General features: G+C 39.6%; 1 protein-coding gene across 3 annotated transcripts in view; it reads left to right on the top strand.

Moving 5' to 3' along the window:
• Positions 1-21,285, top strand: part of ERBB3 (erb-b2 receptor tyrosine kinase 3) — a 45,954-nt gene extending 24,669 nt beyond the window's left edge. Inside the window, exons 3-28 of one of the 3 annotated variants that reach the window (XM_053455631.1) lie at positions 994-1,180; positions 3,834-3,959; positions 6,801-6,866; positions 7,117-7,235; positions 7,330-7,471; positions 7,890-8,003; positions 8,252-8,372; positions 8,583-8,656; positions 9,022-9,112; positions 9,327-9,526; positions 10,666-10,798; positions 11,693-11,783; positions 11,869-12,023; positions 12,899-12,955; positions 14,206-14,347; positions 14,762-14,881; positions 15,537-15,635; positions 15,870-16,061; positions 16,152-16,307; positions 16,472-16,550; positions 16,751-16,897; positions 17,008-17,105; positions 17,548-17,724; positions 17,986-18,057; positions 18,660-18,927; positions 19,635-21,285. In XM_053455631.1, the coding sequence (XP_053311606.1) occupies positions 994-1,180; positions 3,834-3,959; positions 6,801-6,866; positions 7,117-7,235; positions 7,330-7,471; positions 7,890-8,003; positions 8,252-8,372; positions 8,583-8,656; positions 9,022-9,112; positions 9,327-9,526; positions 10,666-10,798; positions 11,693-11,783; positions 11,869-12,023; positions 12,899-12,955; positions 14,206-14,347; positions 14,762-14,881; positions 15,537-15,635; positions 15,870-16,061; positions 16,152-16,307; positions 16,472-16,550; positions 16,751-16,897; positions 17,008-17,105; positions 17,548-17,724; positions 17,986-18,057; positions 18,660-18,927; positions 19,635-20,227 (3,819 nt within the window). In that variant the 3' untranslated portion in view covers positions 20,228-21,285. Of the gene's footprint in view, positions 1-993; positions 1,181-3,833; positions 3,960-6,800; positions 6,867-7,116; positions 7,236-7,329; positions 7,472-7,889; positions 8,004-8,251; positions 8,373-8,582; positions 8,657-9,021; positions 9,113-9,326; positions 9,530-10,665; positions 10,799-11,692; positions 11,784-11,868; positions 12,024-12,898; positions 12,956-14,205; positions 14,348-14,761; positions 14,882-15,536; positions 15,636-15,869; positions 16,062-16,151; positions 16,308-16,471; positions 16,551-16,750; positions 16,898-17,007; positions 17,106-17,547; positions 17,725-17,985; positions 18,058-18,659; positions 18,928-19,634 lie in introns of all 3 variants that reach the window. The other 2 variants (XM_053455630.1, XM_053455629.1) reach the window with 2 other exon arrangements.
• Positions 21,286-22,017: the final 732 nt, after the last annotated feature.

The raw sequence follows: 22,017 nt of genomic DNA, 5'->3' as shown, positions 1-22,017 counted from the left end.
GGTAGGTTCCCGGGCATCTTGCACCGCTCCAGCTACAATTAGCAAGGAGGTGATTCGAGTTGTAAAAGAGAGTAAAAGAGCTCAGACATATTTGTATCAGTATAAGTGGTATTTAGTGACAAGATACTCATTCCCTGTTCAAGTAACTGTGACAGGGATTCCTGGTAAACCCAGTTCTAGGATTGTTTACATGCGCTTTGCTTGATTTAGTGCTAGTAAATTTATACACCACAAAAGCCTTTGGTTATTAGGCGTTGTTTTGCAGAATACACTCTCGATAAGCATCCTTCGCTGTGGAATATGTATTCACTGTGGTGAAATGTGTGCCTGTTCTGCAGGTTTAAGCTGTTATCTTATGCGCAATCGAGATGTGTAAAAAGTCAGTGAGTTCACGGTGTTTGCCTTTCCAGCGGAGGAATGTGGCTGTTACCTGTCCTGTTTAACCAGCCTACGTGCCGGTTGCATAACTAGCTTCTCCCTCCCAGCTCCACCCGTCAGGTTGAGTCCTACACCGGAGATGAGGTTGTGCTGTCGGTGGGAGAGGTTGAATCCTCCTCTACCAAATTAATGCTGTCAGCAACACCCTGCAGCCCACTGCATTGCCACATAGGCAAGGATCATAGCCTTGGTTTAAAGTAGGAACCGTCTGATAGAGTATAGTAACTCGTATGTAGGCCAGGACCAGATCTAAGTGATCTCGAGCTCTCAATTTATACATCATTTATACGTAACTAAAAAAGTGTCTTCCAACTGTATGCTTAAGTGATATGGCTGTGTTTTAAATGCAGTTCTCATCAACACAAACCCTATTATCCTCAGCCAATCCATGGTTGATCACAGCAATTCTACACGAAAATCATTTGTGCCATTACTACTTGCATGGCCCACATCTAGCAATATTTACTATACATTTGTAACAAAAAAGTGATAGAACTGCATTCCAGATAAGATGATTGCTGGCATTAACACACCTTGCACTGGTTCTATTTTCAGTCCATACATGAAGTGACTGGATATGTGCTGATCGCTCTCAATATTTTCACTTACCTGCCCCTGGAAAACCTGCGTGTCATCCGAGGGAAACACCTATTCGAAAATAAATATGCGCTCTACCTTTTGCTGAACAATCAAGTAAATGGCCCACTGGGGATCCACACGCTTGGCTTCCACCAGTTGACAGGTGAGGGGAACCTTTATCTTTCATCAGATGGTATTTAACGTTTTTGCGTCTCATCTCTGGTTATTATGATTCTGTGTTGGAATCTAGAACGTTTTGTACTCTCCTGTGGAGACTTTGCTAATCCATGGCAAAAATGTAGCAAAAATGTAGCTCTTCATCAACCAATTTATAAGTCACTAGTCTAGTCAACTTTACATTCCAGTTTCCCCAATGCACAAAAACTATTGTCCCATAAAAACATGTTAACTCAATAGGTATTCCAAAAACAAAAAAATAAAATACAGGGTTTATTGTAGTTCTACCAGATGACACTAGGTCATTATTTGATGACTAGGGTGGATTAATCACCTCAATCTCTCTTCACAATGAGTACAGTCATTCCTGATCACTTTCTAAAAAAAGGTTCATTATATTACTCACTTTAAAATGTGACTCTCCAGAATGCCATGGTTTCTTGAAAATCAACTTGTTGACAACTTGATTGATGCAACCCTCCCACATTAACCTTTGTCACCAGCAATGAAGTCCTACAACCATCCTTATTATTGAGTGTCAGAGCCCATGTATGTATGTATGTGATAATCAGCCATGCTCATATTAAAGTACTTTGTAAGTATTTCATGCAGATTTCTTCCTGCTACTAAACATGTGAAAGAAGCTTACATACTAATGCTTTTGATTTGAGGAGAGACAGCCAGGTGAGGACACCAGAAGTCTCATACGATAGCTGGAATGTCCCTTTTATTCCGTGCTGCAACATGTTTTAATTCCAAAGACGACAAGTGCACGCCAATTGCTATCCTGTGTTATGTACATGTGGCATGCCTTCTTCCACCATAACAAAAAGCTTAATCAGGACTTAACTCATAGACTAATAAACTTTGTTGCAAAGGAGAATAATCCTATAGAAAACAGTTGCCTTTTTTTCACAAGCTGTTTTATCTCTATTTACGTGGCAATTTAAAAGTTATTTTCAACTTTGATTGTGTTGTACTTTGGCCAGCTTTTAGTACGAAAACCTGTATAACCAGTGTGTTAATCCTGAAGTACAGATGGGTTCACATACTTGTGTATTGGTTAGCTAGACTAGAAAACATTGTATTACTGGCAGAACCTTACCGGCTGTTCAGATGCCAATTAATGGACATGCCGGCAACCATGGGAGTCCAACTGAGCATTTGTGTTACAGAAAAGAAACTGTACAAACTAAAAAAAATAATGCAAAATATGGCCGGGATGGCCCTTTTTAATATGGTTTAGTATTTGTACATAAGAAAATATGCTCCTGTCCAGAAGATTCCAGGTGGGTATGAACAAGAGGTCTCATTCTAAACCTAGAAGGTCAGAGGCGTATATGTAATATAAGGAAGGTCTGCTTTACTGGGAAGGTGATAGGTTAGTGGAACAGCCTACCAGCAGGAGTGGTAGAGTTTAATACAGTCGAGGAACTGAAACATAAATTGGATAAGCACATGGCTCTCCTGAGACAAGACCAAGGACTGATTTAGGTTTGAGTCTCTACGCGAGGCAAAATGGGCCGGCTAAATGGGCCGAATGGTTGTTATCGGCTGTCACACACTATGTTTGTAAGCTTCCCCCATCACAGATCCAGCAGTCATTTAATATTGGCCAACGGTGTGTGGAAAAGTCCAGCATTTCCCACACGGTAAGAGCACTGGGCAGGGCAAGCCGAGTTATAATGTAACTATTATCAGTGCGTATCTTAACCAGTAAACAACATTGTTCTCCTTTGAATCATTGTTATATCGTGCTGTCACATGCTTTTTTAATACTGTGTGATTGTCCTGGTTTGGATCAATCGCATTGCAATTTGAAGCCAACGGCTTGTTTTTTTGCCACCGTTTATTACACGTAGATGGGATCAATGTGAAATAGTTTAGAGGAAATGTTTGCGTTTATATGACTTCCTTGTAGTTTTGTTACACTTTCTTGTAGTTTTGTTACACTTTCTTGTAGTTTTGATACGCTGGTAAACTTGGTCTCTAAAGCTGAGCTGCTCCACGGCAATCTTATGCCTGAACAAACTTTTTATTTAACCTGGATTTAAACATTTCATGATGACCAGACCAGAAATGACTGAATTATTATCAAAACAAGAACCACTAAAAGAAAGTAATCATCAACAGAAGAAAAGGTGGAGAGCTGCATAGTAATCCGGCACTAATTTTTCAATAAAGGGGTGCTTATTAAAATCATGGCATATATTAAAAAACTAAGATAGTTAGAGATCCAAAAAAATACTATAATACTATTTTTTTTATAATATAGCTTTCAACAAGAATATCTACAACATGAAACAAAAGTATACTTTATTTTATGTTACTAAAATGTCTATACAACTGCAGATCAAGAACCGTTCAGCCCATCTAGCGTGCCGGTTCTGTGGACCAGGTCACATGTCTTCTAGCAAGAATATCTTTAACAGCTCGCATTAACAGCATTTATTTTAAGACAGCTTTGGAAACTCCCTAATCATCAAATTTGATCCCCAATGCTGTGATATGGAAATTATGTTACTGGTAGAGATGAGTTTGAGATGTTTGTGGTGGTGTTGTGAAGATCTGTCTCCCTGGTGTTCCATAACTCAGCAGTATTACTGTGCTTATTGTTTCTTATTTGTTCTATTGTACAGAGATCGTTGAGGGTTCTATTCATATAACCGAAAACATACACCTGTGCTTCATAGAGACAATTGACTGGGAAGATATTCTACCCAATCCAAACTATGACATTGAGAAGAAAGACAACAACGAGACCTGTAAGTACACATAAGCACATAAAGTACAGTGTGGCAAGGAGAGATCTGCACAGATGTCAACAATATCACAATCCAAATAATATTGATCATTTTTGTCTTCTAAATGTCAGTCATCTATCAGAAATTGGAAATAGGCTGAAAATTGTAAATTGAAAGATATTACAAATGGACACCATTCCATAATTTTAATTTGAGGAGTTGACCAAAAACAGTGTCCATTGCAAGTTCTTCTCGTAAGCCAACCATTTGTAGGGTATCTGCCGTGGGATAGGGGGAAAGTCTGGAGAAATTGGGAGTAGGATCATCTGTAATCTCACCTCCTGGCCCATTTATACTGTAGAGGGCCATGCCTAGATAACACTGCTTCCATGGCACGCTGTGCACGACATGCAAATTCCCAGTAGCTTGTAAAAATTAGATATGTCCTGGGGAAAAAATGACGGACATAGAAAATATATATGTAACATAGAGCCGTACAGCACCGGCTCTGTTAGTGGGGTACTCCGTTCTTATGAGATCCCTAAGACTTCTTAGTGCACAAGCGTGCCCTTTACACTAGTGACATCTGCAGCTAATGACTTCCGTAATTATTTATTGCTATGTTCAAGGAAGTGTATATGGAGCGGGGAACTCCCCACGCACAGCTTGTTGGAGGGCATTAGCATTTTGTGTCACATCATTGAATCGTACTTATGGAGCCTGTGATCTTGGTGCAGACGGTTGAATGAGATCTGAGATGTACAAGCGTGTGATTCTCCCACATACTCTGTAACTGTCTGCACCACAGAGCATCCACAAATAACACAATTGTAAAACTCAGCTTTTGTTTCTGGCTTGGTACAGTTATTACATTATTTGTAAGTAAGATAGCTAAATCTCAACAGACTATTCTATTATACACATACAAATATAACAGAATATACATCCAATGAACTTGGGCAGCTTACTGGTAATTACCCCTTCAGTGAGGCGCTATGGGTAGTTCTATTAATGTATTTGTTTAGCCAAAAATGTACACAAACTATGATATAGTGAATAAAAGTGACAAGAAACAAGTATTTAAAATGCACGCTGCATTATCTAAGCCCAAAACTGCTAGTTGAACACCTTGACTCCTTATCTACTGGCTTGTGGTATCCAGTAGAAGGGCTCAGTGTTAATCACCCAGCCGTACACGCTCACTAAGGAAAGTCTGTAGAGGAATGGACTGTTCTTTGTTTTCCTGACAGCTCAGAATGGGAGACCGGCCTGGGCATCTGCCAGCGGCCGTATCTAAATGTCTGTAACTGTGTTTGGGGTAATTACTTCCTAGCGTGTGAGTCCGCAGTCCCTGGAGCGCACCGTCCAGCTCTCGGTAGCCTCCACCCTTTGTCCCTGATTTAAACAAAAGGTGTGTTTGATTTCTATGTCAGGAAGTGGATGTGTGTGAAATGTTATACCTCTATCTACACTCCTGTGTTTACTGTGTGCAAAATGAGTATGTCCTTACAGACAAACATAATCCTTGGCACGGATGCTAATCAGATGCACGTCATTCACGTATTAATCAATCTGACCAGAAGCGCTTATTTGTGCTCCAATATAATCTGGCCTCCGAGAGGACAGGACATGGGAGGAAATATTCGATCGTTGACTGATATTGATAAATTTGCCAAGTGCAGGGAAATTCGGGGAAATATTGAAACCTCCAAGTTTTATTATTTCATCAACATTGAGAGTGTTTACATGTGTTTAATATTAACGCTATTACATAGAGCGTAAAATAGCCGCTATGTGTCGGTTTGCATTTTTGCAAATAGGTATGAAACTGAACGGAACAAAAAACTGTAGAAATGGGATAAAGGTGCTTGGCAGGGCACCTAATCGGGCAGGTTATCCATAACCCCTTTCTAGTTGCTCTATTTTCAGTCTTGATCAGGGATCAGCACCTGCAGCCACATATACAGTATGTCTGAAAGTGGTGGGAGTTGAAATCCCATGCCAGCTGGCTGGCCATCTTTACTTAGTCCGGTTCTAAGTATTAAGGCATGTATGTGCATTAGTTGTGCATGCGCGTCTCTGGCGATAGTCTCAGGCTCATTTTAGGTGCGATAAAGTTCAACTCCACAAACCCTTTTAGCAAATATTAGCTCATGCCAGACATCTGCCAACACAAACCTAGCCTTGGCAAATCCGTCGCTATCTCTTTTCCTGTATCAGGAGGCCGGAATATCTCAAATTCAGTGTGAATACATTACAAAACACAGACCAGGGATTTCAACTTAAACATATCAATGAGGCAAGAGCCATGTGAAGTCTGGAGCTGTATAAGGACTTAATAGTATATACGGTGTTTAGTATATAGGACACATTCTTTATTTTAAGCAAAGTTGAATGCATATTTGCCCCCCTTTTGCCTGTGTATTTACCCAACAAGGAAACCGATGAGTTTGATACACGCATTAATGCATCATTGTTGTGGTCAGGGTGTAGGTATAATAAGCGTGTTCTATGCGTGATGTCCGGGACATGGGCACATATCTTTCACTGGAAGTCCAAGCTGAGATTTAGTTAATGTAGTTTGAGCAATGGTAGTGTGCATTGGCTCATGGGCATAAGTGGTGGTCCCAAGGAGCCTGGTGGTCTTATTCCATCAAATGCAGTAGAGTTATCACTATGTGCAGAGTACAGCAGATTCGCCTTCACTTACCACCGAGGTAATGGCATGAAGGTGGTATTTATTTATTATTTATCTACCAACTTCATCAAGTGGGTTCTGGTGCCCCAAAAGATGTTGGATTTTAGTTATAAGGTAAATTAGAATATATATTATATATATTATACTTTTCTTTTCTACTGCAGGTCCACCGTGTCATCATTCATGTGATGGGAAGTGTTGGGGACCAGGAAAGGAAGACTGTCAGAAATGTATGTAACACTTAAGAGATACATAGATGGATGGTTAAATTAGAGAGATGATTGACAAGAAATCTTCCCATATTAAATATGCATTATGCAGAGTCAGCTACGTTGTTTCAGGAGAAGCTCGCTGTGGATGGCCCTTCTACAATGTATAATGATGTCAATGGGCTGAAATGTTTAGCTCTGCTGCAAACTCCCAGTTTAGTGAATACAACCCCAAGTATTCCTGTTTAACATTGGCATTCCCTCTTCGCAGTGACAAAGACCATTTGCGCACAGCAGTGCAATGGACGCTGCTATGGCAGGAAGCCATCAGAGTGCTGCCACGATGAGTGCGCAGGAGGCTGCACCGGGTCCTCGAATCGGCAGTGTGTCGTAAGTATTTGTCGTCGAGCTTTCAGCATCGGCACTCTTCTGCGTTGTATTATATAGTGTTGCTATAATGTCACTATGTAAACGTTTCACTCAGGCATGTCGGCACTTTAATAATGACGGCGCCTGTGTCCCGCACTGTCCTCGGCTACTGATTTACAACCACCTGTCCAATCGATTGGAACAAAACCCAGATGTCAGATACCAATATGGAGGCACGTGTGTCAAGAACTGCCCCCGTAAGTATAGTCCGTTGAAACTTAAGATCTCTGAATTCGAGTGTATGTATATGTGGAATACTGTATACGTACATTCGTATAAACTGATATACACATCTGCATTTTGTTGTGATACATTCATAGTTGCTTTATCACACTTTTATTCTATGAGTAGACTTTAACGAAAACGGTGCTCTTTTCTGCTTATGTACTTTTTTCCTGTGTTCATTTATATTATCATTTTATTGTATTGTGTCAGTATTCCCAAATCCACAAAATAGGAAGAAAGCCCCTATAAACAGCCTACAACAATGCTATTGATGGTTTATTTTGGACATTAAATTAAAAACATTGTGAATGATCAAATCATAGTGCCAATTATGACATTGTTTTAACATTTATGTGGTGTGACTTATGTTACATGGTCTGGGCCTTCCAGGTAATTTTGTGATTGATCAGAGTTCCTGTGTCCGTGCTTGTCCAAACAACAAGATGGAAGTGGATAAAAATGGGATTAAGATGTGTGAACCATGCCCAGGACTTTGCCCTAAAGGTAAACCACAGCTATATAAACTACAAAAATGTTAGGTATTGCATCATCAGTTTATAAAAATGGCTTTTCAGCTGGTGAACAGAACCTCATTTCCCATGGTTCTCCACCTGGAGCTTAAAAGTTCTAGTTCTTGTACAGCATTAGTGCACAAGAGTTGGACAAACACTCATCTGCTAAATGACATATAATTCATGTTATTTATTAAAATCTCATCCATGTTATTTATGTTTTTTTCCCATTCTATCCAGCCTGTGAGGGGACAGGACATGGGAGTAAATATGCTATGGTTGACTCTACTAATATTGATACATTTGTCAACTGCACCAAAATTCTGGGAAATCTGGACTTTCTCAACCTTGGTTTTGAAGGGTAAGTAGATATCATTGTCTAAAGCCAACTATTGAGACTTAAAGTGCCGTTCTTTGCAATTGTTGTTCATGGGAGGTGGGTCATCACCATAGCCGATGCCAGCTACCCTCTGTTGGTTATTGCTGGTTTCTGGAGCAAGGATACATTTACATTATATGTGTTACAATGATTGGTTAATATAATCAGTTGTCTGAATGTGTGTCTTCTCAGGGATGAGTGGAAAGAAATCCCACCTCTGGACCCAAACAAGCTCAGTGTCTTCCAATCCGTACAAGAGATCACAGGTAAAAAGAACTCTTTAGACTTTTGAGACCCTCTGGGTTCCAAGGGCTGCTGTTTGTAACGTTTATAAGGTCCTTACGTTTTATCATAGAATTATCTTTAAACAAATAGTACAATGGGGATTTTTATAATAGAACAGTCAATGACTAAGCACTGGACTTCAGGTTAACTTTTGTCCATGTAGCATCAAGCACTTCATGCAAACAATGTATTATAAACCACATTATTAAAACGTATATGGGTGATTAAAGTAACTTTCTAGATTTAAACAGTGCATGCTAATCAGCCGTTGCTATATAAGAATTACAATCTATATCCATCAATGCCCCTTCTCCACTCACCTTATGCTCATTTTTCCTGCCCTCAGGGTACTTAAGTATTCAGTCCTGGCCAAAACACATGCTTGACTTCAGTGTCTTCTCTAACCTCACTACTATTGGAGGCCGAACTCTCTATAAGTAAGTGAACTTCATACCACTTTCCATGAACCTGTGACATCCGCTACGCTAATTCACATGCCGCCTATTCGTTCTGTTACGTTTTGGCCTGTGTCTTTCATAAGTTGAGGTTCATTTTTAATATCTATATATCCTCTTCTTTATTTGCCTATTTCTTTTTAGCTAGTAGCATATATGCAAGTTGCATGTTTTAACCCTCTTTTATTCATTACAGCCGCGGCTTTTCATTGCTCGTGATGAAAAACAAAAACGTAACATCTCTGGGATTCCGCTCTCTACGGGAAGTCAGTGCTGGCAAGGTCTATATTGCAGACAACAAAGCACTCTGCTACTACAACACTGTAAACTGGACGTATTTGTTTCCAACACGCCGACAGGCAACAGAAATGAAGAACAACAAGCCTCCAGACCAGTGTGGTAAATATCTTGTTCTCCTACTGTTTTTTTGATAAAAATGTTTTACCGCGTTATCCATTGAAAAACAGGAGAAAAGTATAGTTAAAATGATACCATTTATTGGCTAACTGCAATTGCAAGCTTAATTATTGCGAGTTTAATTGCGAGCTTTCAAGACCAAGTTGTTATGTCCCTTCCTCAGGCATTAATGAAGCTAAGACATCATTTTCTAAATACAAAAGCACAGTTCACAGGTTAACAAAAAGTTGGGACTATTCATTAAAATTTCCACTGACCAGACTCAGCTGAGGTTGCATGCTCTCATGTCCTTATACTCTCAGATTCACTAAAATGCAAGTTGTTTGCGAAGGTCTGTTTTATGTGAGGGCATGAAAGTTAAATGTGATTGTCCATGTCCTCACCTGAAATAAAATACTCTATTGAAAACATATGTTAGGAAACAAAGAAACTTTTTGCAAGTGCTAATGGCTTTAGAGAATTTGTGATATGTTTGATGCACACACTCGCCAACTTGCGAGCACAAGAAGTTTAGTGAATAGACCTCTCCCTTTCTGTACGTTTTTGTCTTTTTTACATTTATTGCCAAGTAACAGGAAACATTTCCGCTGCTGTCGGCGATAACTTCCTGTCGTGGTCACTAAGATTTTTGCCTTCTCAGGATAATCAGAGTTGTCTTTGAACTTCACTATGGAAATTCTATGTATTTTTCTTAAGAGACTCCTCAACAAACCCAAGGCGATAAGGTTGTCACACATTCCTGGACGCTGGAATCTAAGGAGATATTAAATATATGACAAGCAGGTTCCACCTCTAGAGGTTAAGAAAGGCTACTGCTGGGAAAATAAAATTAGGAACCAGTGTTAAAAATAACAATTTCCTTACAAGTTACTAAGTTTTTTTTATTAGCTTGGCATTGATAATTAACCAAGTTTGTGAGTGAATTAAGGACAATCCTAAATATGTAGCATTATAGGTTTTAAGAATATTGAGTTCCTCTGTGCCCTCGGAGGACAACTGAAACGTCGTCTCTACAAAAAAGTATGTTGTACCAGTAATGGCATGGCTAGGGTATTGTGTCCCGCAGAACAAGTTACTATTAACTAAAGTTCTGTTGTATATGTTGTTTTTCTCTAAAGTTAAAGAACAAAATCAATGTGACCCTCTATGTTCTTCTGCGGGATGTTGGGGTCCTGGACCTGACCAATGCCTTTCTTGCGAGAACTATAGCCGTGACGGTATCTGTGTGTCAACCTGCAACTTTACACAGGGGTGAGTGTAAAACCCCAAGAGTGGCAAGCGACAGGCTTTTTATTTACAAAGCGGTGTTATTCTGCTATATGGTGGGTGGGATTGGAAGACACTTTGAAACTAGAAGATAGTCAAATTGATGCTGGGACTAGCTGTCTCTTTATAGACAGATGACCTGACTGATGTAAATGTCTTCAATAATGTTCACAGCAGAAGAGAAGTGAAACGGGTAAACTGCATACTCCACGGGACTGTGATATTTCGTAGTTCCATTGTATAGTATAGTAGTATAGTAGATTGAAAAAAGACTTCAGTCCATCAAGTTCACCCTTTCACACATACCTAGTTCTAAAGTTGATCCAAAAGAAGGCAAAAAAACCCTGCTTGGGGGCAATTACCAATTATGCCACAACAGGGAAAAAAACTTCTTGATTCCATAGCGGCAAGAGATTACTCCCTGGATCAACTTTCTAATACGACTGTCCTTTTAGCCATTGTAGTCCTTTATGTTATGCTGAACCAGAAAACATCCAGACCTTTCTTTAAAATATCCACAACATCCATCCATGGACAGAGAGTTCCATATTCTTATTGTTCTCACTGTGAAGAACCCTTTCCTATGCATTTGTTGTAATCTTGTATGCTTTCTTTGCTTCTTTAGCTTTTGCCGTCTTTAAATGTAATGGTAAATGGGTAATCCTTTTTTAACCCACATTAAAGGCAGCCCTGGTCAACATAGGGTTGTGAGTCTGCTAATTAATTTGTTCAATGTCTTCAAACACAACACACTGTGAATCCAACATAAATTGAGGGGGATGAGTGTTAATTACACGTTTTTGTTTGAAGGTTATGAGCCATGTATAGTGGACTTCTTTTTTTCATAGTATATCTTGATTCCTTGTTCTTTCTTTGTAGTGATAACAGGGAGTATGCCAGTGCAGGTGTGTGCCAACTCTGCCATTCAGAATGCCTCAAGATTGATGGTGACCTGACTTGCAATGGAACAGTAAGTCCTGCAAACCAATGAGTCTTTTATCCAGTTGAGGCATTTTATGTATGATTTGCTTATTGTACGCACAAAATTACTGCAGGGACCTGATGCCTGTGTTAAATGTGCAAACGTTAAAGATGGGCTAGACTGTGTGAGCAAGTGCCCTAACGGGATCTTTGGAGACAATGGACCCATTTTCAAGTACCCCGATGCCAACAATGACTGTCAATCATGTCACGAAAACTGCACACAAGGGTGAGTGTCTTAAACCTGAGGGGGTGCCAAGATTTGCAACCTGGTCTAATGTTTTTAAGATTTAAGGAACTAAGAACACATTCCATGTGCTCAGTAGGTAATAGAGGCCCCAAATGCTAAAATCTAAAAATAAAATAATAAAAAAATATATACTTTCTATTTCCTATTGCTATATAGCGTAATTACTATAAATTACTATAAAATTGATTTTAGTGCAGATATCCAATTTCAAACGAATCATGTGATATATATATATATAAATTTCTTCATTATTTTTGCTTTTAACTTTTAATCTATAAAGATTACTTTATAATTTTTTCATCCAGAGTTTTCAATGAGAGTTCAGGGACTCAAACACAAATTACCGGCTTATCAACTCACCACAGAAAACCACAGTTTTCTTTGCATACAGCTCATTTGTCAAACATTATTTTAATGCCACTTTTTTCATCACTTTGAATGCTTTCTGTTATATATTAACTCATACACTCCGAATTCTGATCCTTTACCTTACGAGAAAATAATCATGGGAAAAAAAAGTGGTTCCTCTTGCTGGACCACTTTTTGCACTATGGGCTTGGGGCAATGTTTCCAAACGTCCTCCTACGGTTTTAGGAATTGCCTTTAAATCGAAGCGACATAGTACAGTAGCAGGTTTTATTAAACACTAGGTGGTGCATATTTTTTGAGCTTTCATTCCAGTTCCGTTTCATTCTTTGGAGCAGGTGGGGGCACGTGTCATGGGATGCCAGAAGAACAGGAGAGATGTGTTCTAGATTATTGGTCTGATGTCAGAATAGGCATTACTGACCAGAGGGCTTCAGCCGATTCAATATGATGTTTCTGGTGCACTAAGCTGTCCTTTCTCTTAACAGGTGCATAGGGCCTGGGATTAAAAATTGTGTTGGCATGGCCGTACATGCAGCTGAAAGGTAACCATCCCTTTTGTTAAATATATGAAAGAAGTTCCCTTTGAATACTTCATCGCAGTTTTGTTCAGTTACTATATTTTGTTAAGGAGTCAAAATTTACTTGTGCGTTTTTTAGTGTCAAAACCACTTCCAAAATGAATGTTTGCATAATGTTACGTACTTGATAGAAAGTCAAGTTGTGCACAATTCTCAGTTGAGGGTAATCACTGATATCCCTAAGATTTAATTGCTCCTGGAAAAATATTGCAAAAGATTCATGTGAATTTATTTACATTTTTTTAAATAAAAATCATGGTAATTGTTTTTATATCTCTTAAATATAAGTGATATTCACTGCTGGTCACATCTCTAATAGGAGTCTGTATTAGTCACTGAGGGATTCACTGTAAAAATGGTTGGTTTCTGATGAGATCTTTGATTTACCAATGTCAAGATATAGGGCAGACTGCAAAGTATTAGCAGTTACTTAGCTCAAAGTATGACAGGATGGTTCACAGGGAACAAGTATTTTTCAAGCATTCAATAAAGACATTCCGGGGTAGAAAAATGGTATTGTTGGTATTCTGGTAATGGCATTGCAGGCCTGACTGTTTGCTGAGGGATCACAATGAAATGAATAAATGACAGGGGAGGGGGGACAAGAATTTGCTTTCAAATCCTTTCATTTGTCTTTCTGGTGCTGGAAGGGTTAATAGTTCACAGATAAAACAGAATTTAAAGGCCCCAGTTCAAGTGCAATCCTGATAAGACAGAATCACAGCAACACTATTAATACGAGCCAGGGCGAATTAAAACTAAGATACAGTTTTACAAGCAAACATCCCAAGAAGAAAAGACCTTCCTCTAAAAACAACCTAAGAATTATTAGACATCATTCTGATTGTAACCCAGATGTTTGCTGAGGAAGTTTTACCTAAACTCTGCCAGAATATTAAATTGCACCATCCAATATCAATAAATATTTAAAAAATGTATGTAGTATATTTTATTTTTATTAGTATATTTTATTATAGCTACAGGTTTTTTTCTATTCTTTGCATGGGTGCCCTCTACTGGTGATAGTTGCATATTGCAGGGATAAAGTACATCTTACTTACTTGAGTCTAGTGAGTAGCCAATTATGGGCCAAATTATAATTTACATTCAATAACATTGGTGATAATTATTTTCCCCATTACTGATACTGCTACTAGTATGAGTATAATGACTTGCTGAGTGAATAATATAATCCACGTTTGTACAACTTGCAGCAAGACTCCCACGGTGGTTGCGGTGGCTGTAGCGGCATCCATATTTGTACTCTGCTGCTGTGTTCTTCTTACTCTGCTTTATTGGAGAGGACTGCAAATCCGCAAGAAGCGAGCCATGCGGCGATATCTGGAGAGAGGAGAGGTAAGTGGGACACAGGGTAAGAATAATAAAATTTTAGATTTTGTTTCCAATTAATAACATAGGAAATTACATAGTACCATGTTAGCCAAGTGATATTGACCACTAATGGATACACAGATCATCATTTCGTACTGATCTTGACCTTATTACAAATTATATTATCATCAGAATCATAGCTCCAGGTCTTTGGTTTGTTCCAAATGTTTGTTCATCCACTTTGCAATTAACAAAAATAATAGTCATTTAAAAAGTGGTCTGAGCATAAAGGTGGTGCTTGTCTATGGATCTTTCTATTACAAGCTCGTTATCTAAGCAAAATGAACTTGGCAGATGAATAGCATGACGTGTGTGTTGGGATTAGTGTAATATCTCATAACGCTTTAGTTAAAGTACGTTTTTGTTACCACTCCCCAGTGCATGGATATGATGGAAGCGTCAGAAAAGGCTAACACTGTACAAGCACGAATATTCAAAGACACTGAGCTAAAGAAACTGAAGATCTTGGGCTCTGGAGCGTTTGGCACGGTACACAAGGTATAAACTTTGTTTAAAAGAATTCGGCTTAATGGTAAATTACATTATATTTTGAAATACAATGTGATGTATAAATATCAAAACGTTGGAGAGATCATGGATTACTTTAGAGAGAAGGGATTCCGTGATTAATTCTGGTCCACCTTTTGCCATGAGAGAACATAGAGAAGAGGCAACTTTGATGATGGCGGAGCTCTTAGAATTAGGCTTTTTATTAGGAGTGTGTATGGGGCCAACGTTCTGTATTTTTTTTATCAAATGTGTTCTCTGCTTCTTATTATCTGTATGCTATGCTTATTCTGTAAGCCAGATATCCTGACTTGTTTCGGGGAAGGTGCCCTTAGGAATGTTTGGACTGTTTGGCATTAAGCAGTTAGGCTTAGTAGCCAGAATGAGCTGTACCTAACATATCAATGGGGCATCCCTGCATCAGAACACTCATATGCCATGTATTAAATCATACAGCGCTGCAGGAAACTTTTAACTTCCTTGACAGAGAGATCTGTACCACTCGATCTGAACAGTGGTAATTTAATAATGTAATCATTTATTCAAAATGTCCAAAGTGATTGTATCATAATTATTGCCCCTTAGGTTCCCTCTATGTTCCTTCTTTCCTTATTGTCTTCCTGATTTACCGTTTCTTCCATTGCAGGGTATATGGATCCCAGAAGGAGACTCTGTTAAAATCCCTGTCAGCATCAAAGTTATTCAAGATCGCAGTGGACGGCAGAGCTTTCATGCAGTTACTGATGTGAGTCTGTTTTTTTCTTACAAATTAGTATTCTCCTCTACAACTTCTGCTGGGAGGCTGTTCAGAGTTCAGGGGGCAGGTGATTGTGAGATATTTTCCTCCTTATCAGCTCAGCAAGGACCTGGTGGGGCGTGTAGTGCAAAAGTTACACAACATCCACAGTACTTCCTTCATATGATTTACATATAATGTTCCTGTATCCTAATTAATTATGACCTCGTTGTTTCTTTACAGCACATGCTAACAATGGGCAGCCTTGATCATGCCTATATAGTACGTTTGCTTGGCATCTGCCCAGGCTCACAGCTCCAGCTGGTCACCCAGTTCCTGCCAATGGGCTCATTACTCCAGCACGTACGCAAGAACAAGGACACCGGCACCATCGGCCCTCAGCTGTTACTCAATTGGTGTGTGCAGATTGCCAAGGTAGGGCGAATATCTGTTTCTCCTTTTTTTTTTTTTACTATGCTGTTCGATATCTCTCCATATCTTGTTTTCACGCTGTCCTCTTCTTAGGGTATGTATTATCTGGAAGAACATTGTATGGTCCATAGAAATCTTTCAGCCCGGAACATCCTCATGAAAACTGTCAATCACGTCCAAGTGTCAGACTTTGGTGTGGCAGACCTGCTGTACCCTGATGACAAGAAATATTGCTACAATGAAATAAAGGTACCTTTGCCTTTAATCTGTGATTCTGCCTAAATCACACGTTTTACTACAACACTAGCTCTGACCTGGTTTTATACATAGAGATATATAGATGATGCCCACGTAACAAGCATGGAGTTGATGACCTTTTGTGCTTATATTCCATTTTGTTTGGTCCCATTAAGCAGACACCAATTAAATGGATGGCTCTGGAAAGTATACACTTTGGGAAATACACCCATCAGAGTGATGTCTGGAGCTATGGTAAGTGTAATGGGGGCATTCTCATATTACTGTATGCTATTAAAACAGCCAGTCATATTATAAGCTGTTTCCAAATGTACTACATTGTTTCTTCCCCATCACATCTGGATCACTCCACTGGCAGGGGATTTGTATTCCGTGCATTTGCTTTAGCACTTGGAAGTAATTATCTAGAAGTAATTCATCCTTTATGTGCCCAGGAGTGACTCTGTGGGAAATGATGACTTTTGGGGAAGAGCCTTATACAGGAATCCGTTTATCTGAAGTGCCCGACCTCCTCGAGAAAGGCGAGCGTCTCTCCCAGCCGCCGATCTGCACCATTGATGTGTACATGGTAATGGTAAAATGTGAGTTTCTTCTCATTAAGACTTATTGAGATTTATCTGGTTACTGCCTCTTTCTGGTAGGGGGCAGCTAAAATATCTTCGAACCTTTACCCTTTTCTTATACCTTCCAGGCTGGATGATCGACGAGAATATCCGCCCTACATTCAAGGAACTGGGTAACGAGTTTACTCGTATGGCCAGAGATCCTCCCCGATACCTGGTTATAAAGGTAAGACGTTAGTGTACGTACCTTTAACAAGTGGTACCTTAACAGCTCAACCATGCTCTACTTACACTCTATTCCCTTTGCCGGTTCAGCATGAACCTGACAATTAACAAGCAGATGAATTGATCTGCCGCCCAGCTTCATGTTAGTTTGCCAGTGGTTAACAAATTGATGATTGAGTGAGCTGAGAATAAAAGATTCGGGAACAAGATTGTATGTTTTCTTTTTTCTATAAACATTACTGCTATTGGTTGATTTGGCATAAAGATTTTCCTGGAATGAATCGGATTGCGTTTACTAAAAATTGGTAAAAATGAACACATCAATGGATAAAAGAAGTAGTGCACAGAACTCAATTGATTATGATTTAGTAAGTAACTTTCCTGCAAAGGAGGCATTACAGGATACGATGTAACCAAGGACTTCTATCTTCTCCTCTAAACAGAAGGACAGTGACACACCTCAGTCTCCACTTTCCGGGGAGCAGTTACATTCGAGTCCACAAGAAGGCGAGGAGCTAGAAACTGATACCGACACTGACCTAGAATCAGAAGAGATGGGTCCCCAACCCAAAACACCCAGCACCCTCTACATTTCACGTCAACGGATTGACTACTCTAGGGTATGTATGGAGATGCACTATGCCGTGTTCTCATCAGCTGGGTTGTGTATATGCCAATGAAGTATGGCTTTCCATCTCTGTATAAATATATTTTAAATGCCAAAGAGTGAGAAATATATTGCTTAGCAGATGTACACCTGGCATTATATGTAGTACAGGTCATACTGATGCAGAAACACTTAACATTGTGTTTGCAACTTGTTTGGAGGACTTGGGTTTTTTTGCCCATGTGCCATTAACCTGTTCTTTTTTGTGTTTCAGAGTCAGAGTTTATTGAGCTCTGTTGCGGGGTATCTGCCCATGAACCAAAGCATGACCAGTGTGAACAGAAGGGTAGGTTTTCACTGCAAGTGATTAGTAAAAATAGTAATGATATGGCCCATTCTAAAGGAACGATATTAGCTGGATGGAAAATCCAACAAATTTTTAACCTGACGATTGAATTCCTTTTCCGGATCTTCAATCTGAACTCTGCATTACTATAGACCTTGTCGTGTTTGACGGTAATTGAATACAGGGCTGGTGAGTTCAGCTGAAGTGTGTAGCATCATGTCTCTACTACTACATTCCGTAATCAGCTGGACACTGTAAATGTCTCTCTACAAGTCAACAAAACGTACACTCCAGAGTTCCCTGCTGTAGCTTTGTATGATTTGCTCAAACACAACCCCTGTTTTGTCCATGATGACTGTTTGCTCAGTATTAACGTTTCACTGTGTGGGTCTAATTCTTCCCACATCAATAATAAAGCAAATAAAACAGCGTTTCTCAGCCACAGAATATACAATTGCTGCTTATTTAACAGCAGTGGGAAGGAATGGTGGCATGCAGTTATTGATTTAAGTGGGATGAGGAAAAAGAGACAAGCTCCATTGTTTACGATCACACGACACTTGGCCAGTGAAAACATGTAATAAATGCTGCCGTTTCTCCAGGGTACTGTGCATCGCGTTGACCCAGGCCCCAGACATAGTTCCCGCAGAAGAGAGGACTCTCTGGGTCGCACAGTGTCAGAGTCATCAGAAGGCTGCTGCACCTCCTCAGACCTGGAGACAGCGGAGGAGACCTCGTACGCTGAAGGCAGCTTTGGCCGCAGCTCCCGCTGCCGTCTGGACAGCGCGTACCGTTCCCAGCGGGAAAGTCTCCTGGCTGCTACACCGGATGAAGACAGCGAGTACATCCTGCCTGAGCTCAGTCAGGGAGGTATGTATTTGATGCTTGTTGATGATCCCAAAACAGTGTGGTCCATGTCCCGCTAACACAAATAGGTTAATCAGTGATTAATCAATTAAAAATGTAAATCGAGATCTTAATCTTCCGCAGGTCAGACTGCGAATACCTAGATTTATTTATCTTCCAGACTTATCTGACCCAAGCTCTGTGAAAAGCACTTCACTCGTTTTAATTTACAGGCAAGCCAGTGAGTTGCATGTAGGAGTATCTAATGTCATACGGCCCTACACAAGGAACAGCATTCGAGAAATGTGTACACCCTAATTCTGGCAGCGCACTTTGTGAGATTGGGTTCCAGATCTGCCCATCATTCCATGGCAGGGTCACCACACCCTAACAAATTATTACTTCATAAAAACACTAGTAAAATAGGGAAATACTCGCTCTTGAAAAGTGTTGAGATTTATAAGCTGTATTTATTACAAACAAGAAAATGGAAAAAAAGGATGTCTGGTCCACATTTCCAATATTGGATCGCTTGTTATAGAGTGTAAAATTATCATACCTTTGCATATATCCCCATACACAACTGTAAAATTATTATAATATATTAATGTTCAAATAGTAACAATTAATCTATATTTATTTAAAAAAAGGTTTCCCACTAAAATATATTTACAAGTTTACTATTGAATACTTCACTATGTAAAAATGCCTACCCACTTCTTCTTAACTAGGTCTGTCAAGGGATGGAACACTAAAATCCCAAGGATCAGGATCTGTTACCCCGCACCCACCCCATGCCAGCGATGAAGAAGATGAAGAGTATGAATATATGAACAAAAGAACACAGCCCACCACGGTGAAAGCAGATAAACCGGAGAACGAGTATATAGATATCAGGGGAGCGGCGGATACCAATAGCGAGTGCATTACCACCTCTACAGCAGATGAAGATTATGAATATGGCAACAAGGAGGATTATGAATATATGAATGAACAGAGCAAGTGCAAACACACGGAAAGTGTAGTGGACAATGACTTGGAAGAATACACTTACATGAATCGAAGTGGCAGATCAAGGGATGACAGCACCTCAGAGGACAAGCAGGGCTATGAGGACATGAACTTAATGGCCAGCCGGCCCCATTCATTGGACAAAACTGCTGGGCTTCCCCAAACTTTTAATCGAGAGGCACTACAGAAAGTGTACATTCAACCTTCAGATTGTGCGTTTGATAATCCAGGCTATTGGAACAGTTGCCTATTTGCAAAGACTGATACCAAGAATGAGGTTCAGTGTCCAGATTTACTAACTGTACGGAACTGACCTCTTCACCCACCGCAGGACCACTTGGTCAAGAGGACATCTTGCAGCAGAGGCCAGTGCCCATAATTCAATAGGGAGTGCAGCTGGACAAGTTATTACTGTGCAGGACACACCGGCCGGGCCCTATCATGTTCCCAGCTCTGTTGTGGCTGGATCAGTAATGCAATTCTAACAGACCCTTACAATTTATGAACAACATTGTCATGGATACATTTTATTTATGTGGCATAACCTGGTCTGATATTTTGTTTCTAACACCTCTAAGAATTACTCAGTGTAATTATTACTATAAAATCTCCAAATGGGAAGAACAATACAAAAGCAATCTTGGGGGATAACCTAGTCATTAAAGCTAATTGTTCAAGCTAATTAATCCATGATAAGTCTTGTACATAAGACACTTTTTTAAAGGGAAATTTAAGATGAGTCGGAAATACTTCTTTAAGATTCATAGAAGAAATATTTCTGAATAAGAACAGTATCAGTTCTTCTGCTACTGTTGGATTATGACATCAGACATTCACACTCTCTGTCTCCCCCTGCTGTTCATTCAGCGTATCTTCCGGGATATTGATGACAGATCATTACAGAGATATACGGTATATGTTTGTGAAAACCACTATACTTTTTGTATCGGAACGGATACAGATATGTAACATAGCACTGGTTCAGTTTTACTATTAAGACGTGCGGTCTATTATTCTTGAAAAACTGAAGGTATGGAGTGCTACCAAAGCTTTGATTTCTATGGTATGAGATGGATCAGCAAGGCTTGCACAGTGTGATAATGTATATCTCTATATGGTGGCGCATATTGGTCGATAATAACTTCATGCAGAGACACTAAAAAATTTAAATAAGAGTCTCCATTCTAACCCAGCAAACTGTACTCTGACTTGATTTACAGGGTTGCCATTGTTGGGGTTCAGTAGCAGCCTAGTCAGCCTATTCTAATAGCAGGAAGGAGCCAGAAGTAATGAATTGGAATGTATTGCATACTTGGATCATATAAAATACCCAGGGACCTTCTTTCCTCAAAACTCTTTCCTTGTAAAAATATCGCTTTATAAAATATCGTTTATAAAATATAAACTTTGCGCTGATACTTTTTAAACAGGGATGGGCATAGTCATTACCTCGTGCCGCAGGAGTATGAGCCAATGAACTATCAGCAAGTGAACAATTTGTATAACGCTACAATGCAATACAATATGACAGATTTGCCTATAGCTACCTAAATCCAAGTTCCATCCCAATCACTCATAAGCTATTACTTTCATAGGGACTTGGCTATGGCTCTAGACCCGCAAATCATCAATATTGGTAAATGGCTACTGAGAATGACTGATTGGCTACTAGTAATAACCAGACTCCAGTCAGGTATAGGTATTTTAAGAAAATAAAATGAAGCGTTTAAACAAACTGTGTCACACGACAAGCGGGCAGCGCGTGATCAATGTACATGCTTTATTTTCTGGAACGCGTCATTAACCTGCATCTTGTATTCAAAGTAAGAACAAGCAGCTTGTTTCTTTGCCCCCAATACCTTTGCGTATAATAATCCGATATGTCTGACTTTTCTTAAAAATACTGACTTTTGTGCCAGTTCCTGAATTTGGCCGCTACGTACACCCGTAGAAGCTCATTTTCTGCTATGACAATGTGGGCTTTCCGCAGAGGGATGGTGATATTGTGATATCCAGGTTACAGTTATTTGCTGTAGTATTAAAACAAAAGTAATTCAACCTTTTTATTAGGAAATGTGTGTATTCTGCCATGGAAAGAAGAGT

Source organism: Spea bombifrons, chromosome 2 (assembly GCF_027358695.1).
Source record: "Spea bombifrons isolate aSpeBom1 chromosome 2, aSpeBom1.2.pri, whole genome shotgun sequence".
Lineage (NCBI taxonomy): Eukaryota > Metazoa > Chordata > Amphibia > Anura > Pelobatidae > Spea > Spea bombifrons.
The sequence above is the reverse complement of the archived record's forward strand: the minus strand, read 5'-3'. Positions and strand labels throughout refer to the sequence as shown.